The sequence below is a fragment of the Gymnoscopelus microlampas genome, assembly GCF_963454915.1.
Source record: "Gymnoscopelus microlampas genome assembly, chromosome: 19".
NCBI lineage: Eukaryota > Metazoa > Chordata > Actinopteri > Myctophiformes > Myctophidae > Gymnoscopelus > Gymnoscopelus microlampas.
This window is the reverse complement of record NC_139956.1, coordinates 39,471,287-39,494,551: the sequence shown is the minus strand read 5'-3', so window position 1 is coordinate 39,494,551 and position 23,265 is coordinate 39,471,287. Positions and strand designations below refer to the sequence as shown.

The following is a 23,265-nucleotide window of genomic DNA, read 5'->3' as shown; positions in this document are numbered from 1 at the left end:
TGCAATAATGCACGTGTGGAACTAGCTTATATGAAATCTAAACAGGATTTATTTTTAAATGATTTATTGATGATGTCATGTTTTTCTTCTTTGCTTCAATGCACGTGTGGAGTTGGCTTGTATAGGAAAAACAAAAGGCATTTATTTTTTAATATTTTACAGGTGATCTCATGTTTTTCTTCTGTTTGAAGATGGAGTGAACATGTTCCCACCGTCCTCCCCGAGCTCAGTGTCCATGTTGACAGGAGAGATGATCAGAGGAGCAGAGTTTCTACCACCACCATTATGATGTGGACTGAAGTATGGAAAGAGTTTCTCAGTGAAGGTGCAGCCAGTGAAAGAGTAGAGATGACCTCTGGTCTCCACGTCATAAAAGGAGACCAGACCCTCCTCATAATCCACAAACACTCCCACTTTCTGGACCTCCTCTCTTACAGGGAGAAGGGAGCATGCAGCATGGTACTTATTTCTGTTCAACAACCCTATAGTCCAGTAACCATTGCTGGGACTCCGTAAGTTTCCACCTTTCCTGTTGATGGACTCTCTAACCACTCCTGAAGTCCACCCGGTCTTCCCTGTAACCTGAACCTCATAGTAAAACCTTCCTGAGGAGAAGCTTTGTTTTCCTAAGACATCGACATCTGTAGAGAATCTTTCTGTATTGTCAGGGAGATTCTTCTTCACGTTTCCGTGACTCACTTGTTTTCCATCCTCAGACAGGATGAGGTAGGGATGTGCAGTATCAGGGTCCAGAGTTACATCCACCTCATATTGCTGTATCCTCCTCAGCTCAGCATCATACAGCTTCTTCTTCATCTCTTGACTAAGTGTCTTCTCCAGCTGAGCCACAGCTGTCTTCACTGTCCCCACAAGTGAAGACTGATGGACGTTGACCTTTGTCCAGTCCTTGGTGGGTCTCCACCCTGAGTTTTTGGATTTGAAGTTCTGGAGGAGGTGGAGGTGGTCTTCAGTGTGTGAGAGCTGTTTCAGCTCAGAGATTCTCTTCTCTAATTGAGTGACTTCCTCTTGCAGATCTTTTATGAAGCCTTCAGCCTGTTTCTCTGTTATTTTATGCGTCTCTTCAATCACATCAATGAGCTCAGCCTGGCTTCTCTCGATACAGCTGATCAGAGCAGTGAATGACCATGCCATGACCATGTCTGCATCTTTCCTGCAGAGCTTTACTGAACGTTTGACCTCTTGGATCTTCAGTCGTCTCTCCTGGACCATCTGCTGAACTTCAGCCACAGTCTTCGCTTCATATTCTTCTTTCAACTTGTGGTTTCTGAACTGCTGAACCATCTCAGAAATAAAAGTATTGACATATACGTCTGGCCTCTTATCGAAGATGTTTTCACATAGTGGACACTGACACGCACCATTAGTGTCCCAGTAATGTGTGATACAGGCTTTGCAGTAGTTGTGTCCACATGGAGTGACGACTGGATCGGTGAACAAATCCATACAGATAGAACACAAAAAGTGATCTTCAGAGACGGGAATGCTGGCAGACGCCATTTCTACACGCTGAATACAAGTCAAAGTGTGAAATACTAGAAATATATTGTAAAGAATGACTTCAAGCTTGGTTAACTGTAGTTTTCTGGGGTGTACTCAACCAGTGATGTCTGACTTTCCAACAGCAGAATAATAAGCTCTTAGGGTCTTTCTATGATACAACACTAACCTCTTTCAGTCTCTTTGACTAAAGCCCCTCCCACTCTGTGTAATCATCTTTTAAGTCCAGCTGAGTCAAATCTCATGTCATCAAACATGACGTCATCATATATGATGTCAGTTATGTCCATATATGGACTTCCACACGGCTCCAGACTGACCACCAGGGGTCCAAATGGACCCTTATGGTTCTGTAACTCTGAGAGTGTACACATTGAACCAAATGGACCTGTAACACACAGAAATATGAGAAAAAGAGGGGAAAGTCTGCACACCGTTTGAGCTCCCAGTGGAAGAGTTTTTTATTTTGTTAGGCAATTCTCCTCTTTTTCTCATCATCTATGCATTGAATACCAAGGCCCTCATTGGAAACAAGACCGCAAGGACTTTCATGAACGGACCTGTGCTTACCCCTCGTTCCTATTTTTAACCCAGAAATATCACTTACACTACCTTAACTACTAGGGTTGTCCGATATTGGCTTTTTTACCGATAACCGATATACCGATATTGTCCAACTCTTAATTACCGATACCGATATCAACCGATACCGATATATGCGGGGATTATTGTGATTAGGGTAAGCTCAAATTTCATATCACACACACCATATACAGTAAAAACTCCTGTAACTTATTTATAAAGCAAAAAAAAAAAAAAAAAAAAAAAAAAAAATTTTTTTTTTCAAAAACCGATACCGATATTTTCCCGATATCAATTTTTATGCTAATATCGGCCGATAATATCGGGAGGCCGATAAAATCGGACATCCCTATTAACTACTCAACCATGTACAACCGGGTGGCCCAATTATGGGCAGGTTTTCAAAGTTAGATTTTATTTTGAATTTTGAATTTACGTTTTTAAATTTATCTTACCCCCTTTTTCTACCTAATTTTAGTCGTTATACCAAGTACTCCCTCCCCACACACATTTCTATATGTTGTCACTGCTGTCGTATCCTACTGACTCACCTGCCAGTGAGGAGCCCCCACCGGGAAGACGTAGAGCCTCCGTCCTACTCATCCTCCCGCCCAACACTCCCCGCCGACAGGCTCCGCCCCCAGCCCGTACGAGTACGTGCAATGACCGGTATCACCCTCCTCCTCCCCGCACAGCTTCCCTCCCCTGACCGTGGTCCAATCGACAAAGCCGGATGCACCACGGTGGATGGAGATTCAAACCCACAACCTCTGTGTTGGTGGGCAGGGACTTTACCACTGCGCCACTTGAGCACTCCGGATTTTCTTTTTTAAATTGTATTATATCATATCATATATCGTTATATTATTAAAAACATATAATTTTAGAAACTTTGGTCTGCTACAATGGAGAAAGTGAATGCCTTGTGAAATAGAAGACAACCTCTACAGTATATAGTATGTTAGTGTGCTAAAAGCGTGATTTTGACAACTGTTTCGCCATGCAGTCAGTGAATGGAGAGAGAAAAACACAATTCTTTGTTACCCATTCAGGAGGCACAGGAACAACTGAAGACAATTGACAAATATCTATGGAGGTATATCACGGCCTATTCCAATGGTTCACAAACTCTTTAGCTCAAGACCCAAAAGAGATATTAGACTTTTGCCCGGGACCCAAACTAGTGAGAATAGTAGATCTACAGTGCACAACGCGGCACAAATGTGAGCTTGTAGATCTGCTATGTTCACGTTAAACGTTTTTTGTTTGATTTGGGAAACGGTGGCCTATTCAAACCAATGCTCTACCAACGTTCAACATCACTTTAAGCTTTGCACATCTCTTTCACATCTATCTTTCATATTTACATGTCGATTTAAGCTCTGATATTTATGTCAGAGTTTCCTGTGCTATCAACTCATTTTGGATAAAAATATATTTTCGTGAGTTTTTCTGCTTTCCTCAACAATGGGCACCCGCGAGAAGACTGTCTCTCTGCCAAATGTAGTCACATTTATTCAACACAGGCGTCTGTTTACCTCTGTGTGAACTCAAGCTACAGTACAGCACACAATGACAATCACTGGCTATCTGCTTCACACAGCTGCTGGAGTCCACAGTGTAAATGTGACTTTGTGGATCAATGTCCAATTGAGCCGTGCCGAGCTAGCGCTGCAGGCAATGCCCACGATGTGCTAACAAGGAGCGCAGCGCGCTAATCAGCAGAGAAGCAGAAAAGAGTTAGCAAACATGCCGAGTGGTGCGAGTCGTGGAGTTTGCTTATCACTCCACAAATGAACAGTGAACAAGGAAAGACTGCTTTCATCTTCTATGCCCCCAGACTCCAGGACTCTCTGAAACTGGATCAATTGGTCTCTATTATAGAGACATTGAGGGTACTACTTGAGGATGCATTGCATAAGGACTGCACCTGCTTTGTGTAGCCCTTGTGTGTCTGCATTATGATGTGTTTTTGTTGTTTATTATATTGCACTTTATCTAAAATTTGGCCACAACTCGGCTGTTTTGAAACAGTAGAAACAAGGACAATATGTTTTTTTTGTTTTTTTTATCATGTTGTAATCAGGGCATCCTTGAAAAAGAGAACTTGCTCTCAATGGTCTTCCCTGAATAAATAAAGGTAAAAATAGATAAATAATAATAATTATAAAAATGGAGTGGTATGAGCCGTTTGCAACACGGCAAGTGGTTCGATCTGTCTCGCAAGATTACAACTCTGTCTCTCTCGCTTTCTGCCTCTTATAATGCATTCATATTAGAACTCAGATAGGTATAAAACACTATGACGGTTCCGTCGATATGTGCGAAAGTAGCAACCTTCTTCCTGAGGCCGTAATGTCATATTTTATCACCTTGAACCATGGAGATGTACTGTATATAGCACACACACGCATTATGTGGGGGTTCTGCTGAAAACCTTTCGCTTCATCAGCGGGGGCACGGGTGCAGCTGTGCTGATGCATTTCAGCAACAATTTAGTGCTATTTCAGCAACCCCCGAACAGTATTTTGGCGCCATAACTTGCTATACTTCTTTTTAGTCTTTTTTCCCTTTTTGGACAGGCGTTTGGATGCCCCCTCTCCCACCCCAGAGCTTGGTGCCCTGGGCTGCAGACTAAAGTGCATTTTATGCTGGAAAAAAGATACGACACATTTATCTTGTTTACACAACATTATCAGCTCTGACTAGCGGCTTTGTATTCATCTCTATTTTAGCCCTGTCTTTTGCCTAATATCCTATATTGCTATGTCCATGTCAAATAACGAATGAAGAAAAATGCACTCGCTATCTGTTATCTGGTATCTGTTTTTGTTTTGTTTTTCTTTAGGCAGAAGAGGACGCTGTACAATATTTGGATCCGAGATGTAGTGGAGTAGAAGTAAAAGTATTGGACATTGGAACTACTCAAGTAAAGTACAAATACCTCAAAACTGTACTCAAGTACAGTACTTAAGTAACAGTACTTAGTTACTTTCCACCACTGAGAGAGACCAGCAGCTCTGCATTTGTCTAGGATATGATTAGTTCAGTGATCAGTTCAGCTGGTATTTCTCCAAAATAATTCTCAACTTTTTAAAACGCTCTACTCCACTCGTCCCATTTCAGGGTATTTCTCATACCCTGAAAAAACTCATAACTGTGATTAAATCTCTAATTGCGATTAGGGGATTATGTAATAATTGTGACACGCCTATAGCTGTGTGACAGTGTCTCAGCTGTAGCATATAGCTCTGTGATGGCCGTTCGAGCGTTGGTCTTACTTGAGTATTTTCAGGGGTATGGAGGTGTCCTTGATGGCGACAATGACCCCGCCGTGGTCCAGGTACAATATGTGGTGCTCCTCCTCGAACACCTGCCAACGGTACAAAGAAAGTCAGTGGTGGATAGTTGAATGGCTCACAACACAAGGGATAATTGACGGCGCGCCGGTCGTTGTTGAGAAATAACCCTCGACAGAATGATTAGATGCGATTAGGAATTCCGGACTTTTACTTGCAATTTCTACATTGCAGTATTGATACTTTTACTTAAGTAAAACAACTGAGTACTTTTTCCACAGCTGCAAAACGGAACGGAAATTGGAAATCATTGGAACTTGGTTTCAGAGTAAAATGAACAATACACTCAGGTTTTTGAGTGGTGCCAACCACTCCTACATTTGACTTTGTCCGTGTGTCCGTATGTCCGTCCGTCCGTCCGTATGTCCGTCCGTATGATTGGTCAAGCTTCACGTGACACGTGACAATATGTTGTCATGTGTCACATGACAACATATTGTTGCTGATTGCAACACAAGGATGCAACCAGTTACACTTTCAAAGGCACCACTCTCTTCACACTGGGTGTGATTTTTTTTTACTGTGTAGGAGGAGTGAAATTGAAATTGAAGAAGCGAACAACCTGTCTCCAGGTTCTCCCGCAGTCTGACGTGACGTACATCTCCTCCTTATACTCCACCAGCTGGGAGCCAAGGTTACCTGAGAGACACAAACACAGAGAGAGAGAGAGAGGGAGGTTGCTGTTTTATGAATAATTGAAAGCCAGGAGAATGAATAATAGAGAGCTCATCCAAAACATTTTGTCTCTCTCTGGTGAGACCTGACCCAAGACTGACTTCTTCTTCTTCCTCTTCTTTTATCTTCTTTAATTCTCACCAATGGGTGACCGTTCATTGACACATTAAGACTGGGAAAGCATGTGTAATTTTTGATTTCTTTGGGTATTCATAAAATAGCAGATATACAAGCTCATAGCGCGGCACTCGGTGCCGCGCTATGAGCTTGTAGATCTGCTATTTAATCTTTGAATATATTTATGTTTTTTAAAGCAAACATTTTTACTCAAATCTTTGATTCTGGGGATTCTACAAAATGTCTTTGTACATTTAACAGTTTTTTGAAAAAAACTTATGTTGCTATAATATCAGTGCATGGTTCTCAAACTTTTTCATGTCAAGGACCACGCAAAATGATGATGTATTTGGTCACGGACCCCCATCTGAAAATATTGTGTCCCAGGGACCCCAGAAGTAAATATTTGAGTAAAATATGTTTGCTTGAAAAAATATTTATACACAAGATTTAAAAAAAATAGCCAAAGTATAAAATAATGGTTTAAGTGGTTACACAGATGCGTTCCCGGTCTTAAAGGGTTAACCTCAGGTTTATTCAATGTTTTGGAGCTGTGCTGTAGTGTATGTATTTATTTATCATCGGCTGTCTCTCGGGCTGTTCTGAACCGGTTAGACCTACAACCAACTACCAATCACAGTCTCCCATATTTTAATACTGGGTCCTGATTGGTCACCCCAGACTTCTGGAGCAGGAAATGGATTCACAATGGAGCGGTGCCAGACCCAAATCGCAGAGGGCAATTTCTTTTTTTGCACTGCCAGATTTGTCTGGTCCTAGGCTAGGGGAGAGGGGGAGAGAGAGATAAAAACAGGGGGTGGGGGTGGCAGAGATTGCATGTGAGAGACAGAGATGGAATATTGAACGTTTGGGAGAAACAAGGAAGCTAATAAAAAATGTTCACAAGGCAGGGAGGTTCACGTTAGAGTCAGTGTTAACGAGAGTTGAAAAAGTGTAGAGGGAAGTGAAGTGGGTAGTGAAAGATGAATGCCCCCCTCGTCTTTTTGTGTTTGGGAATTGGGCAACTACACACTTCATTACCATAGGTATTTATGTATTTGTGCTGTAAGACCATCGCTTCAGAATTGGATTTTAAACAGCAGAATGCAGCTGAACGGCACTTCCTGGGAAATGTGCGAGCGGCAGAATATATGACCCAAATGGTAAGTTAAGTGTCAAACAGCGTTTGGGTCTCTGGGCAGTGTTGCCATGTCTGCTTATTATAAGCGACTTGGGGCTTGTAAATATTGGTAGTTGCGGGTTGCGTTTTTTTGGGCTCGTTTCTAAAGTGTAGTCGCTAATTTGGGCTTGTTGTCTAATGTTGTATAAACGAGTGGTTCTCAAACATTTTCATCTCAAGGACCCCCCCAGGATTTGCTTGAAAATATCAGATCTACAACTCACAACGTGCCGCGAGCTTGTAGATTGGCTATTTTTTAAATAGCCGATGCATAGAGGTTTAAAGTGCTCATGTGGCCTACAGACGCTTATTTTGGGCTCGTTCTCATAGACCTGGTTGCTTATTTTATTTCTCTCCCAAAACACTGCCTCCGGGGCAGCTCAGCTCATCCTCTTCACTCAGACACTCTCTGTTTTACTTTAGCCCTCCACCAGGGATGACTACACACAAACCCACTAGGACTGTGCTGCTGCTTTGAGTGCTCTCCTCTGTCGAGAGCATTCACAACGTCACAAGGTCATGTTCTTCACTTGTGTTGAAGGCCGTTGACGTTATAAATGGAGGCCTAGTATCTTCAGAGAGAATGGCACTAGAAATGACCTCAACCATCAATCAAAAGGTTTCAATTCCGTGTTAGAATATCCATTCTAAGTGCTCTTGAAAGGTTGACAGGGGCACAATGTCATTTTGATTACGCCGGCACATTCTAGTACACTAGCACAGTGGTTCTCAAACTTTTTCATGTCAAGGACCCCCAAATTGACACTTATTTGCCCGCGGACCCCCATTTGAATAGATATGCCAGGGACCCCCATAAGAGAAGATTTTTACGGCTCTATAGCTGTGATTCTCAACCATTTTAATTTCAAGGACCCCCAGTTTGACATGCATTAGGCTACGGACCCCCATTTAATGGCATTTCTATCTCTGGGACCCCAATTCATATTGTAAAATCAATATTAATCTAACTCTGAGAGTGTACAAGTGGAACCAAATGGACCCGTTAGGGTCCATTTGGTTCCTTTTGTACACTCTCAGAGTTACAGACCCATAAGGGTCCATTTGGTTCCTGTCCATCATTTAGCTGGGTACCCCCTGGAACCCCCTCAAGTACCCCCGGGGGTCCCCGGACCCCACTTTGAGAACCAACACACTAGCATCCCTAAGATCCTTAAAACGAAGCTGCAGACCTTTCAACAATAAATGAGCTAGGTTGATCCCTAAACCTTCCCTAAATCTTCTCCCTGAGATATGAGGTTTCCGCCCGACAGAGACGATATAGTCTTTTTGTCTTGAATGTGTTTGTGTCGTCCTAAGAACTCACCTGCGCCCATGATGAGCCCCGGGGCGGTGTCTTTGGTGTGGACCGTTCCAGAGACGTAGGGGTTGTCCGCCCAGCGCAGGTGGAGGTGCAGGTGGCAGTCAGGCTAACGAGAGAGAGAGAGAGAGAGAGAGAGAGAGAGAGAGAGAGAGAGAGAGAGAGAAACATAATCCCTTTTAGAGTCAGATTAACTCTCAGATATAACCTGTCTGTCTATTGTTGCCCAAATTCTACCCAAGTAATTCCAGTACAGATAGTCTAATATTACTTAACACGTTTGCAGTTAATCTTGACGGTATCCCTGTGTACCTGCATTGAATCATGCCGCATATGCGGACTGCAGCTGCGCCTTCCTCACAGAGACCAAATTAAATCACAGTGGTCATTACACACCATTTGATATGATACCATGTATTGTGTGTGTGTGTGTGTGTGTGTGTGTGTGTGTGTGTGTGTGTGTGTGTGCGTGCGTGCGTGCGTGCGTGCGTGCGTGCGTGCGTGCGTGCGTGCGTGCGTGCGTGCGTGCGTGCGTGCGTGCGGTGCGTGCGGTGCGTGCGTGCGTGCGTGCGTGCGTGCGTGCGTGCGTGCGTGCGTGCGTCTCAGCCTATGTCACTCTCTCTCTCTCTCTCTCTCTGTGAGCATAACAATAACTTCATTCTCATGAAGGCAGTGGAAAGAAAAGTGGAAAAATAAAAAGTCCTTGAGGAATGATCCGTACCGCTTCACAGCTGACCGGCTTGCCATTCATGTCGGTAGTCGCCGCTGCCAAGGGCTCCCAGTCACGGCCTTTGTTGTAGGTGATGAGGGTTGTCACTTTGCCGTCGACCTTCTGATTGGCCAGGAACACACCTTTGATACCGCGCACCTGGGAAATAACGACATGAAAGATGAACCCATTAAAAGCGGGAACGCATCTGCGTAACCACTGTAAACCATTATTTTATACTTTGGGCTATTCAAAAATAGCACAAAATAGCAGCACAGTGCCGCGCTGTGATCTACTATTTTTAAGAAATCGTGAAAAATTGTGCAGATCTATATATTTTTTTTTAAGCAAACATTTGTACTCAAATCTTTGCTTCTGGGGGGTCCCTGGAACAACATATTTGGAGATGGGGGTCCATGGCCAAATACATATCATTTTGTATTTGAATTTATTTTTTACGTTTGTAGAATCCCCCAGATGCAAAGATTTGAGTCACAAATGTTTGCTTTAAAAAATGCATATATTCAAAGATCTGCACACATTTTCATGATTTTTCAAATGTGTATTTTTGAATAGCCCAAGTATAAGATAATGTTTAAAGTGGTTACAATCTAAAATGACAGGTGCTAAAATGACACAAGCTTTACTTTTGATGCTTTTTGAATTACGCTTTAGTAGGGATGTTAACAATTAATTTATAATTGAATAACTACCGTTAATGATTCAAGGGCTTTTGGAAAAAAATGAGACAGACTCCATAGAGCACTGCAGAGGGGAGGTGTGTATGTGTGTGCGTCTGTGTCCAGTTGATACTCGTTGACGCTCGTTAAGGTTATATACATCAAGGCAATTATGTTTCTGTACTCATTTTCGGTTTCGGACACAAATTTTTCCTTTCGTCCTAAAAAACGCCGCTTATCAATGAATCGGTTAATCAATCGATAAGGTTATCAATTATCAATTCATGAATGAATCAATCATTTGTATCCCTACGCTGTAGTATGATCAAGTAGGGCGTTCATTTACGAAAAAACAAAAAGTTAAAATACAGAGATAGGAGGTTTCTGCCCGACAGCAACGATATCTATAGCTACAGTTACCTTGGAGCTGATAAGCCGTGACTGTGCGTCGTGGCAGCTAGCGCGTCGATGTCAAAGACATACATTGTTAGTGTGACTCTTTCTCTTCTTTTATTGTTCAATGCAGGTATGCAGCAGATGGGTTAAAGTGCGTGTGAGTGTGTATACTGTGCATACTGTGTCAAACATCCTCAAGGTAACAATGTATGTCATTCTCTTCTTGGGGGAAAATACAATTCTCTGCACACAACACCCAGATATACACTTGAAGTATACACTCAGTGGTTGTAATCTTAAGTACTACAGTACTTGAGTAAATGTACGTATAGTTACTTTACACCACTGCCAACAAACTGAACCTTTTAAAAGGTCACTTTATTTCAAGCTCATTTCCATGTATTAGTCATAAGTGTGGCAATAATCCACAGTGTATAGTTGTACTCATCCTATACTTTAGTAGTGTGTAATAGTACTGTAGCTATAGCTACATACAATATATTACATTATATAGTGATACATTACGATAACATCCTACTGAGGAACGTTTCAAGTTCCAAGTTTCCGTTCTATTCTAATCTACATTTTAGTGTGCTCAAAATTACTGATGCTTTGTCAAAAGGACCCAGGGGTCCTTTGGGGGGTACAAGGGGGTCCCCAGCAAAAGTAGTTCAAATAGCATCACAATCATTTTTTTTAATTTATACACTTTATCCATTTATACGTTGGCTATTCAAAAATATACATACAAGCTCACAGCACGTGACGTCACTTCGTGCTGCACAGCTTGTACATCTTTGTGTACAACAGTTTCAGTACAGTGTTGATTTCGTCACCTAAAACTATGATGAAAAATGGTGGTCGGCTTTTTCCCTGACGAAAACAAAATAAAAACAAAACAAAAACTACTGTAGTATCTTGAAATAGCATAGTTCTAAAAGTACCTAAGATGAACACACAAAGAGCAGAATTAGAGACACACATCCCCCGCAGGATGCCACATACTGGATGCTCCTATGGTCAATGACTAACAGTGATCTAGGGCAACACATGGTTTTGTACCTATATACATGCATCCATGCATAATATCACATATCATTATACACTAATATACCAGTACCCATATTGTGATGCACTCACATTATGATATAACTATGCATACTACTAAATACTACAAAGGCCTAATAAACATAGTCCATTGATTACTCTGGTCAAACTTAACGCTGACTAGCTGGTCTGGGAGACATTCCTGATTAGCTACAGAAACCTTAAACCCTTTCATGGGGGAGAAAAGCCCAGGTCCAGATGTCCAGTATCTCCTGGGGTCATCTGACCCTAGATGACCACTATATTGTCTTAACCAACTCACACAATAGACCTACACACACACCAAACTACTTAGCTCAACACACACACATTTACACACCGTTTGAGTATTTGTAAGACACGCACCTACGTGCACACTGAAGTGCATCCGTGCATGCACACATACACATATAGGATCCACACTGTTTAGACATGTGGACCTCAACACACACGCCACATGCACAAGCCTATAGAAAAGAGTGTGCATGTGCATACACACCAACTATAAATATCAATGCTGTGTTTTACTCTGTCTCTTTTCCTGCTGAAAGCTGCCATGTAACCATGTAAGTAATTCTCTTCTCTCCTTAATAAAATCAACTGAGGAGAAGGAATGCCTTGACTCCTTAATTCTCCTTAAACAATGGCAAATAGCCTCACAGATTAATGCATTTCACTACAAAATGGCGAACCAGTCCCGATTCCATTGATTCATTTAGGGGACAATCTTCAGCGGTGAGTTGATTTATTTTGACTCAATAGTTGTCCCTAAAATGTTTTCGGAAACAAGAACCTATTTTTTAATTTTTGTACTTGCCATCTGTGGGACATTATTTTTGCCTTTGTTGAAGGAGTGTTTTGGATTCATGTTAAATTTATTTTTATTGAAAGTTTGGTCAAAAGTATATGGCTCACATTGCAGATATGCCTCTGTGTCAGGCGATTACGCATCAGATTAAGTCGTCTCGCTCTGTCTCCTAATAATTTTGCCTGACTGATCATGAAGCTAAAAAAAAAAAAAAAAAAGTAAACTAATAAGAGGATTGATGAATGGAAGACGTATGATTTTATAAGCCACTCCATGTTGCGAGACTAATCTCCGAGGACTATAAGCCGTGGATGGCTCCCATGCATAGGAAGAATTAGCCCAAGACCTTCATGAGATCTGCAAAATGATTAGTCGTCTTTCCATTCATAGTTCGACTATAAAAAATGTAATATTCAAAAAACCAAATAAAATCTATGACTATTCGATTGGATAGTAGTTACTGTTACGGCGCGGGATCCTTCTAAAATACCATGATATGCCTGATCAGCTTTGGTTGGGGAGGCCGGCGCTAAAGCGTTTTGGGTTTAGTTTTCGTGGATTGATGATGACAGATGCATGAATTTATAAGCCACACCTAATGTTACGAGGCCAAATTCTCCCACGATTGTAAGACATGTTCGCCACCATGCGTTAGGACATATTTGGTTCAATGACCATCATAAGGTCTGCGTAAACTGGTCATCTGTTCATTCATAGTTCAATTGTAGCGTATGGCTACCGGATTCTTACTTGATTGGTTAGCGTTTGTAAAAGAATCCGCCGGGTGTTGCGAGGGTACCCTCTGGACTGGAAAATGTTGAGTTACGGCCGAAGAGCTGTTACTTAAATTCACTGGAAACTGTAGTTTTCCGTGAGACTGGAAAATGTTGAGTTACGGCCGAAGAGCTGTTACTTAAATTCACTGGAAACTGTGGTTTTCCGTGAGAATGCGATGTTGACGTCTTTTTGGAGGGTTTTTGTTTTGTGTTGTGTATGGGTGCATCTTTTTGTTTTGTTTCATACATTTTGCATACATGTAAAAGCTATACATGTGTACAAGTGATGAGATGAAAATGTTTTGTTTGTCTGCCTGTCAGCTGCAGTGAGCGGTGGATGTGTCTGTGTCTGTCTTTGTAGTACAGTAATTATAATGATAATAATGATAAGAATGATAATGATAATAATAATAATAATATTAATGATGATAATGATAATACGTCTTGCTAAGTGGTGTATTCCACAGTTAGACAGTGAAAGTTGTGCTCTCCTATTTCTCCTCTGTTTGGGGGAGACAGGGACGCGTTAGCATGTCTGGTTGCTACCTCATGAGGCTAGCTCATGCGAGTGAAATGAATGTTCATCTATAGGCTTAACTGAGTGGTGTCACGTAATTCCAAAGCAGCGACTATACGTCTTTTGCTCATGACACTTGAACCATGTGCTTGATTAGAGCATTTATAGCCTTTATTGTCACTTTTACACGTTTGAGGAACGAGTTGATTTTTGTTGTCATTCTGTTGCTTCCGCGTTTTTACGTCGCTGCCGTAAACCGTTTTTTTTCTGGTTGCTATGGTAACGCTCATGTGACCATCTCTGTTCTTTTAATTAATTTCTTGGATTATATGTGCTTTGGTTTGCAAACTGAATCACTATTTTTGACTTTAATATACTTATTGTGCTACTACTAGTCATCCTAAATTTTAAACTTGCTGATGGTGACGTTATCAGCTGCTGTTTTAATTTCTCAACGGACAATTCGAGACTGTTAGCCTTTGTGTCGGGTCACGTGGTACGCTGCTACTACCAGTGCGTCACTACGTTTATGCGTGGGGGTTCCCTTCCCTTACTCTTTCCATACGTGCAAGATCGTTTCCTTTACTTACAGCTTTGGTTTTTCTATTTTCTTTGCTGTGTTTCTGAGTTGAGTTTGGACTATTCTGGGCTCACTTATTTCTTACAGCTACTGTTATATTGTTGGTTTAATTGTTTTACATTGCTTTCAACCCAACTCTTGTTTTTCTTTATGTCTCATATTGCTTATTACATTTTAGTATATTTTATTTAATTGGTTTATTTCATATTAGCGGTCTTGCATACTCAATAGGTTACATGTTATTTTGATTTTTACAGTTTTCCAATTTTTTTTATTTTTTTATTATTTTAGCAGCGCCTACCTAAGACATTGTCAAGGGGGGTACTACATTTTTATGGCTATATGTTACTGATCGTTTTCCTTGGTTTATTTTAGACAGTCAAGCGGTTTCGGTGGTTCGTGAATTTCAGTAATGTAATTTAGGTTGTTTCAAGTATAATATTGCATCAATTACTTGGAGGGAGCTTGTTAGTTGCTCCTATCTCCTATATTGACGCTTGTGTTTGTTCTTGCTGCAGCCTTTAGTCAACCATAATACAAACCTAACTGCACACGTGCACACAGGCCTGTCATTTTGCCTGGAGAGTAGTACTTGAGTGCTCCGGTCTCTTTTTCCTGCACACTTTCCTCTCTGTTTCTGAAACCTGATTCTCATGTTTCAAGGGGGGAGGTGAGGCAGGAGAGATGTTTTAGAATAAGTAATGCACCGTTTACAATCATTATAATTGTGAGCATGTTATAAAAGTGTGCAAACACATATTTTCCATTTCACCACGTTAATAACAATAGGGGAAATCATAATGAAACATGTAGTAATTGTGAATCTCTTTACATTCTTAAAAAAAAAAGTAGAGTCTGTTTGAGACAACAATCAATCACTGTCTGTTGGTTATCTTTTACCCTTTTGTGTGTGAGTGAGTGAGTGCATGTGAGGCTCCCTGTCTCTATACCCCCGCAAGCCCCCCACCTTCCAGTGGGCACCCACAGTCCCTTGGCCCCACCAATTTTTACCCTATGCATTTAATGTGATGTAGAGATTATGGTTTGAAGAATTGAAGAATGAACGCTAATGCAATTGTTTATTTTCTTTTGTGTTGAGCTCACATGTGCCATGGGGAGTTCCCAGTGAGGATGCTACTTCCCTGGAAGCCAAATCCCCCTTCTGAGGCCATTCCCCTGATACAAAGATCCAGAAGGCCAACCAGACCACACAGAGGCCTTTCATCTGGATGGACATAAGCAGACCCATTCCGTGACCTGAGGGATGCCGGTCCATTGTATCACACAAGATCAGTTTGTCCTTAAACTATTTGAAACTTAATAGCCTAATAGCAGTAGTTTGAAATTTATTATTTGAGTGTGTGTTTGTGTGGGCATGGAATCGACTCATTGAAATAGGTAAAGTGTTCTCTTTTTTTGTTTTAAGTGGTGAACATGGCTAGGTGCATTCTACCAAAAATCATTTTGGAGTTTTGAGTGCCTGGAGGAACTATGTTCGCCTGGCCGTCGAAACCTGAAGACATAGGGAGGAGTTAGTGACAGTATAAGATTTGGGGTAGGCAGAAAGCCATGGGGTTCAATGAAGAGGTTACATGCCTGTGTGTATGAAGTTGTTTGAAAGTGTATGATTACATCATGTATGAGTGAGAGAGAAGATTGAATGTGTATGCCTGGTGAGTGAATGTATAATAGAGCTATTGATACAAATCAACTTCTGAAGATTCACTGTAGTACTGAACGAAAACTATTTTTGGGAGATATGTAAAAGTTACAAGGGGGGACAAAAATTAAGAGAAGATGAGTGACAGGTTTAATAAAATAGTGTATTATTACTATGAGTGATTCATAAAAATGTAGAGCCACATATGAGCAACGTTTGATCTTCATAAGGAGACAATAATGCATATTATTGTTTGTAAGGGGTTTGCCCATCACCTGCAATAATCTGCATCCACAAATGTTGTGCCAATTGTAGTATTTTCGCACAAGTGTGACAATATAGAGGAAAGGAAGTAGCAAGGTCCATAATTATGTTAGGAGACTGCATACTATAGGAGGACAGTTATCAAATACATAGAGATAAGTGCAGTTGAGTAAGAGGGAAACACATATAAGTTCTTATCTATAGTAATGAAAAATAGTTGAGTTGAACATAGTAATTGTATTCTGAGTCTGATGTCTTAAGTGATCACAAGGAGTAGCTTGTTGGACGGAGGGTATTTTGATGTGGACTGAAACAATCACTGGCTTTTAAGTGTGACTGTGAGTTTAAGTAAGGACGTGGAGGCGACGGCTGACACGCCCTCCCTGAGACTCACAGCGGATCGTGGGGCAGGAGAGGACGCTCTCGTGCCCACATGGTCTGAGCACAGATCTGCTGGTAGCTAATTAATGCTGCGGGGGACTAGTCCAGTCTAAGTTGGCCCCCACCCCCAGGGGTGGTTGCTTTAGCCAAGGAACCCGGAACCAAGGTTGAGCATTAGGGTTAAAGCTGACAGAACAATTCTGCCCCACAGCCTAAAATCACACGTCCTACCCTGATTCTAAATGAGCTTGTTGTTTTGACATCAGTGAGTTTGTAGTTTTAGTGCCGACTTTTAGAGTAACGTATGGTAATTTGTATTGGAGTAACTTATCACCCCTATATTCCCGTTCTCAACATATGCAGTCTACATAGACTGAACACTATTGCCAAATAAGATGCGTTGTGGACTGACAATTGTTTGTGGTCTGTGTATGAACCTTTAATAGTGACAATATAGTTTATTAATGCTTTTCAACATTGATTCAAAACTATATGAACAAAAAACACTATTATTATTGGGTTTCTGGCCATGCACAGTGCACCTACAAGGGTCTACTACAACTATCAAATATATTGTTAAATATTATTTGAATACTTGATCGATATTAGTGATGGGAGCCAAGCCAATGAGAGCTCCTTCCCCCACAACGACACCTGTGTTGATAGTACAACAGAATAACCCCCTATTCCAAGGGATTTCCACAATTTCCAAACAGTGGAATAAGCGCTGGCCTGGATTAGACAAGCCATGGCAGCAATATGGCTCTTTTGATCCAGAGGTTATTAGAATGATGTAAGTTCTTGTAGGCACGTACAAAGCAGGACAGAAAACAGGCAAGAAAGGTGATGTTTTAGACTTGTTTTTTAAGGAAGGTCAGAAGTTGACTAGGTTATTCAAAGAGCGTCAGGATAAAATTATAGCTGCAACATTGTCCACAGCTAAGCTTAGGGAACCGGACTGCAGGAGTGAAGTTGGAACGACAGCCTGACTCTTCTAAGCAAATGCCAGTGACCATTAAGGATCAGCAACTTCATTATGAGCCAATCAATCAATCAATCAAGCTGTTGTCACATCTGGAGACAATGTAACAGAGGAGAGAGGAGGCCACAGCCCTCCCACAGACAGGGGTGTCATTACCCCTTGGACCTGGACAATTACAACTACACTCAAAGCCCCTCTATGTCGCTCTCCCCTCAACCCGTGGACATACAGTACATCTCTCCTTTCTTTTTCTCTTTTACAGCTTTATCTCAACTTTCCTCTATCTTTTCTGGTGAGACGGGGTTTTCCGTTCATGAAGACAGATGTCCGTCAGAGACCCTGATGAAGACAAAGATCGTTTGCTAGTGCGTTTTAATATAGGCGATTTTTTGTGTTTTGACGCGTATAGTAAATGGCGATTTGTATGTCCTTCTGTTTTTATAGATTGTCATTTTAGTTATCTTTTGAGACCTGTGTAGCCTATTTGTGTTACAGGTTTTGTTTGTCAAGGGGGGTCTGGATGATCCTAACACATTTGTTCTTTTTCTACATGAGGAGTAGCAGGTTTTTATGGTTTGTGTTTTGGTACTAATGTTTTAGTTCTTTTAATGCATTTTAGTTTGTTCGTGTTACTTTGTGGTTTTAGAACTATTGTTTTCATGTCCCCACGTTTATGGAGGACCTTAGTGGCCCTCCAAGGGGGGTCTGTAGTATCTTGAAATAGCATAGTTCTAAAAGTACCTAAGATGAACACACAAAGAGCAGAATTAGAGACACACATCCCCCGCAGGATGCCACATACTGGATGCTCCTATGGTCAATGACTAACAGTGATCTAGGGCAACACATGGTTTTGTACCTATATACATGCATCCATGCATAATATCACATATCATTATACACTAATATACCAGTACCCATATTGTGATGCACTCACATTATGATATAACTATGCATACTACTAAATACTACAAAGGCCTAATAAACATAGTCCATTGATTACTCTGGTCAAACTTAACGCTGACTAGCTGGTCTGGGAGACATTCCTGATTAGCTACAGAAACCTTAAACCCTTTCATGGGGGAGAAAAGCCCAGGTCCAGATGTCCAGTATCTCCTGGGGTCATCTGACCCTAGATGACCACTATATTGTCTTAACCAACTCACACAATAGACCTACACACACACCAAACTACTTAGCTCAACACACACACATTTACACACCGTTTGAGTATTTGTAAGACACGCACCTACGTGCACACTGAAGTGCATCCGTGCATGCACACATACACATATAGGATCCACACTGTTTAGACATGTGGACCTCAACACACACGCCACATGCACAAGCCTATAGAAAAGAGTGTGCATGTGCATACACACCAACTATAAATATCAATGCTGTGTTTTACTCTGTCTCTTTTCCTGCTGAAAGCTGCCATGTAACCATGTAAGTAATTCTCTTCTCTCCTTAATAAAATCAACTGAGGAGAAGGAATGCCTTGACTCCTTAATTCTCCTTAAACAATGGCAAATAGCCTCACAGATTAATGCATTTTACTACACTACATTATGATGACCAAAATTAAGACTAAATATATTGTGAATTTCGTCAACAAATACAAACTAGACTAAAATGTTAGGGAGGGTCTAGTGGAGAAGAGATCCAGTAGAGCTAAAATACAAATCACTTTATGTTCGGTTGTGATCGGGTGTTGCGCTTTGAAAATAGCCGATCTACAAGCTCACAACGCGTCGCAGCGCGACGCGTTGTGAGCTTGTAGATTGCCTATTTTCAACATGCAACCAAGTGTAAAATCAGCCATCGCGACGCCATCAAGGCACCGCCAAAATACATTTTAGTCGACTAAATCAACTGTAGATTTGTCAACTAAAACTAGACAAAAACTAAAACATTTCAGATGACTAAAATATGACACAAAAAACACGGTGAAGCAGCATTCTGCTTCTACGGGCCGACGGCGTGGAATAAACTCCCCTTAAACCTAAGACAGGCAAGCCTCTGTGGACAGCTTTAAAGCACAGCTCAAGACCTAATGCTTCACTCTTGCTGATTTTAAATCTCTGTGTTGTTATTCATGTCCTCACTGTTTTGCCTGATTCACCTTTTTAGCTATTATTTTAATGTTGTTTTATGCTTTTGCTTTTCTTTTTTGCTTTATTGTTAAATTAGTTGTACTTTTTACTGTAATTGTATTCTTGCTCTGTAAGGCACTTTGAGCTGCATTTCATGTCATGAAAGGTGCTATACAAATAAAGTGCATTATTACTATTAAAACTAAATACAAATGTGTTGTCAAAATCAACACGGTTTCAGTAAACCACCTCCGGTGGCTATCCCCTCTCTCACCTCTAGGACGTCGATGAGGACGTTCTCCTCGGGCTGCTGGGTGCTGCGTACGTTCTCCAGCACGATGGAGTAGTACACTCCCCGGGGGTCCGACTGGTACAGGTTGTACGTGTCCGTCTGGTACCACTCCTGGAGCGCCAGGAACACCTGGCTCTCGTCCGTGCTCACGATCTGGACGTCCTGTGAAGAGGGGAATAGAAGGCACGGGGTTAATGGCCCGAGTAGAAATAGAAGATGAAAGGGAAGAGACAGCATGGGTGGGGGGCAGGGCCGCTGACAGGCGGGGATAAAGGGGATAAAGGGGCCCGCTCCCGGGAGGAGGGGGCCCCAGGCGCAAAACTTCTTAAGAATGAATTTACATTTGTTTGGTGGTGCGTGGTGGAACTGCACGCTGCGGGTGGTGGAACTGAGCGAGCGAGCAAGCGAGCGAGAGAATAAATAAAACAATAACTAGAAAAAGTGCTCCTCGGAGCACAACTCTCCGCTGTTGGGAATGTTCTATCTGTATAAGTGTCTTATCCGTCCTGTCTGTATAAGTGTCCTATCCCTCCTGTCTGTATAAGTGTCCTATCCGTCCTGTCTATGTAAGTGTCCTATCCGTCCTGTCTGTGTAAGTGTCCTATCCGTCCTGTCTGTGTAAGTGTCCTATCCAATTGTTACAGTATCCGCCATTTCTCAACCATTTCGTGATTGTTCCTGTCTTACCTCACTCTTACCAGACTTGTGTTGGGAATGTTGGGAATGTTCTAATTCTTATGTTCTAACTGTCCTATCCATCCTGTCTGTATAAGTGTCCGATCCGTCCTGTCTGTATAAGTGTCCTATCCGTCTGTATAAGTGTCCGATCCGTCCTGTCTGTATAAGTGTCCTATCCGTCTGTATAAGTGTCCCATCCGTCTTGTCTGTATAAGTGTCCTATCCGTCCTGTCTATGTAAGTGTCCTATCCCTCCTGTCTGTGTAAGTGTCCTATCCCTCCTGTCTGTATAAGTGTCCTATCCGTCCTGTCTGTATACTGTAAGTGTCCTATCCGTCCTGTCTGTATACTGTAAGTGTCCTATCCGTCCTGTCTGTGTAAGTGTCATATCCCTCCTGTCTATGTAAGTGTCCTATCCGTCCTGTCTGTGTAAGTGTTCTATCCGTCCTGTCTGTATAAGTGTCCTATCCGTCCTGTCTGTATAAGTGTCCTATCCGTCCTGTCTGTATAAGTGTCCTATCCGTCCTGTCTGTGTACTGTAAGTGTCCTATCCGTCTGTGTAAGTGTCATATCCCTCCTGCCTATATAAGTGTCCTATCTGTCCTATCTGCCAATTATGTATCAGCCATGCAGCCATTTCGTGATGGTTCCTGTCTTACCTCACTTTGACAGTGGCAAAGACACTGTCAAAGTGATGCCATGTATTTATACAGTATTTCACCGTATTGTCACGTGTCATGTGAGGCTTGACCAATCGGTGTGTCATATTTAGAAAGTGAAAACAATACTCTCCTGCGGAGAGTAATAATAATACATTGGTCCTTCCTTCCTTTTCTAGATCCTGGACAAAGATGTCTGTATGACATACTTTGATGTAAAAGTCCAAAGTGTATCTATTCCCGAGTTTCATAAATCCTGATTTCATCGTTACACGATGGGGTGACGCCCAACGAAAATAACTGAACTTAGGTCACAAGCACTTTAAACCTATATGTGTCCGCTATGTGAAAATAGCCGATCTACAAGCTCACAACGAAAGACACCCGCTGTTATATTTTGAGGGTAAAAATAAGAAAAAGAATTAATAAAATAAATATTAATTAAAACATCAATAAAAAAATATGCACTTCGCGTGCACGCATCGAGGGGGGGCCCCAATTTCGAAAATCTTGTCCCCCACCCAAAAATCTTGTCAGCGGGCCTGGTGGGGGAGAGAAGAAAGGAGAAATTAAAGAGATGAAGGGAGAGGAGAGGAGAGGAGAAAACTGCTTTTGGCGGTTCGGGAGGCTCGTTTGATGTGCGTGTCACAACCCATGAGTCCCCAACGCAAATGACTTCATCACTCAATGAAAATGCTGTGTGGTGGTGTGGCACGGCCGGGGCCCGACTCAGCACTTTTCTCTGTGAGTGTTAGGCCTACTTATTACATTAACATAACTTTTTGGAGATAAAGCCGTCAGAGCAGCGTGGAACGCGGCCAACGAGCGAATGCCTCAACTCATTGACACTCTCGCCTTTGTGCTCTGAAAAATGAGTCCAATTGACCAATTATAATGGATTTATTGTCAGTGCTGCGAATGGTATTGAAAGATGTTGCACCAATGTTCCAGTTCTTGAAAGACCTTTTCAATTATGCAGTTTTTGTGAGGGTCAATACAACTAATAATATTTTTGGCAGCCACGCAAACAGCATTTATTTTTTCTCATTACATACAAGGCCAGGTCGGGTCTTGCTCCAAACAGAGGCGGCCCTTCCATTAGGCAGAGTAGGCATGCCTAGGGCGCCATGAGGCTATGAAGGGGGGGGGGGGGGGTGTCACCGGGGCACCCACCAAGCCTAGATTTGTTAAGATTTGTTAAAAAATATATATTTGTGTATTTTTTTATAGAACACGTCATCATCATCTGTTTTTACGTCTGGAGACCCCTGTCCAGGACAGGCTTCAGACACGCATCCTCATTCCTCCTCATTTTAATGTATTTACCATGTTTTTATCTATGTATTGTCTCCTTGTTATTGTGAAGGACTAGCACTTTTGAAAAGTGCTACACAAATACTGTGAAAACAAAACAATGCACACTTGGATTCTAATGGAATCAGCTCAAGCTACGGTCGTAAGTGGTGGTTAGTATGTGTGAAACTCACAGTCAGGCTACGTTACTGAGATGCTAGTGGTCGGTATACGCGTGGTAAAGCTCATAGCCCGACTGTGGTGTGGCAGTGAGAATCTAGTGGTTTGTATGGGTGGTAAAGAGAAAGTGGGGCATGGTGATTTTGAAAGCCAGACCCCATGCACTGAGATGCCTCCCAGCTGAGTCACTCTTCATCAATACTAAAGCAGGCGGATGCAGGGAACTTTGTGTTTAATCAGGCTTAGCTCTCAAAGCTGACAAAACAATGTCAAATAGAAAATTATCTCCCAATTTAAGGGCTAAACCCATTGAGTCAGTGGACATACATGAAGATCGATCGGGTGGAGGGAGGCTGGTGTTATGTAGGCGAGTGCCTGGTGTGTGTGTGTGTGTGTGTGTGTGTGTGTGTGTGTGTGTGTGTGTGTGTGTGTGTGTGTGTGTGTGTGTGTGTGTGTGTGTGTGTTTGTTTGTGTGCGCAC

The 23,265-nt window shown here is 41.9% G+C and overlaps 2 protein-coding genes across 2 annotated transcripts in view; both read right to left on the bottom strand.

Annotated features, from left to right (window-relative positions):
- Nucleotides 1–23,265, bottom strand: part of LOC311034696 (VPS10 domain-containing receptor SorCS2-like) — a 295,855-nt gene that overhangs the window by 31,230 nt on the left and 241,360 nt on the right. The window contains exons 9-13 of the mRNA XM_084042652.1: nt 19,959–20,138; nt 9,471–9,617; nt 8,756–8,858; nt 6,022–6,098; nt 5,382–5,473 (exon numbers count right to left, since the gene is read on the bottom strand). Of these exons, the coding sequence (XP_083898778.1) occupies nt 5,382–5,473; nt 6,022–6,098; nt 8,756–8,858; nt 9,471–9,617; nt 19,959–20,138 (599 nt within the window). The remainder of the gene's footprint in view (nt 1–5,381; nt 5,474–6,021; nt 6,099–8,755; nt 8,859–9,470; nt 9,618–19,958; nt 20,139–23,265) is intronic.
- LOC311035122 (E3 ubiquitin-protein ligase TRIM21-like) lies at nt 169–1,302 on the bottom strand (the record flags this gene model as incomplete). Its single annotated transcript, XM_084043204.1, has 2 exons — nt 169–1,061; nt 1,191–1,302. 2 exons carry the CDS (start codon nt 1,300–1,302, stop codon nt 169–171), a joined length of 1,005 nt encoding a protein of 334 aa, XP_083899330.1.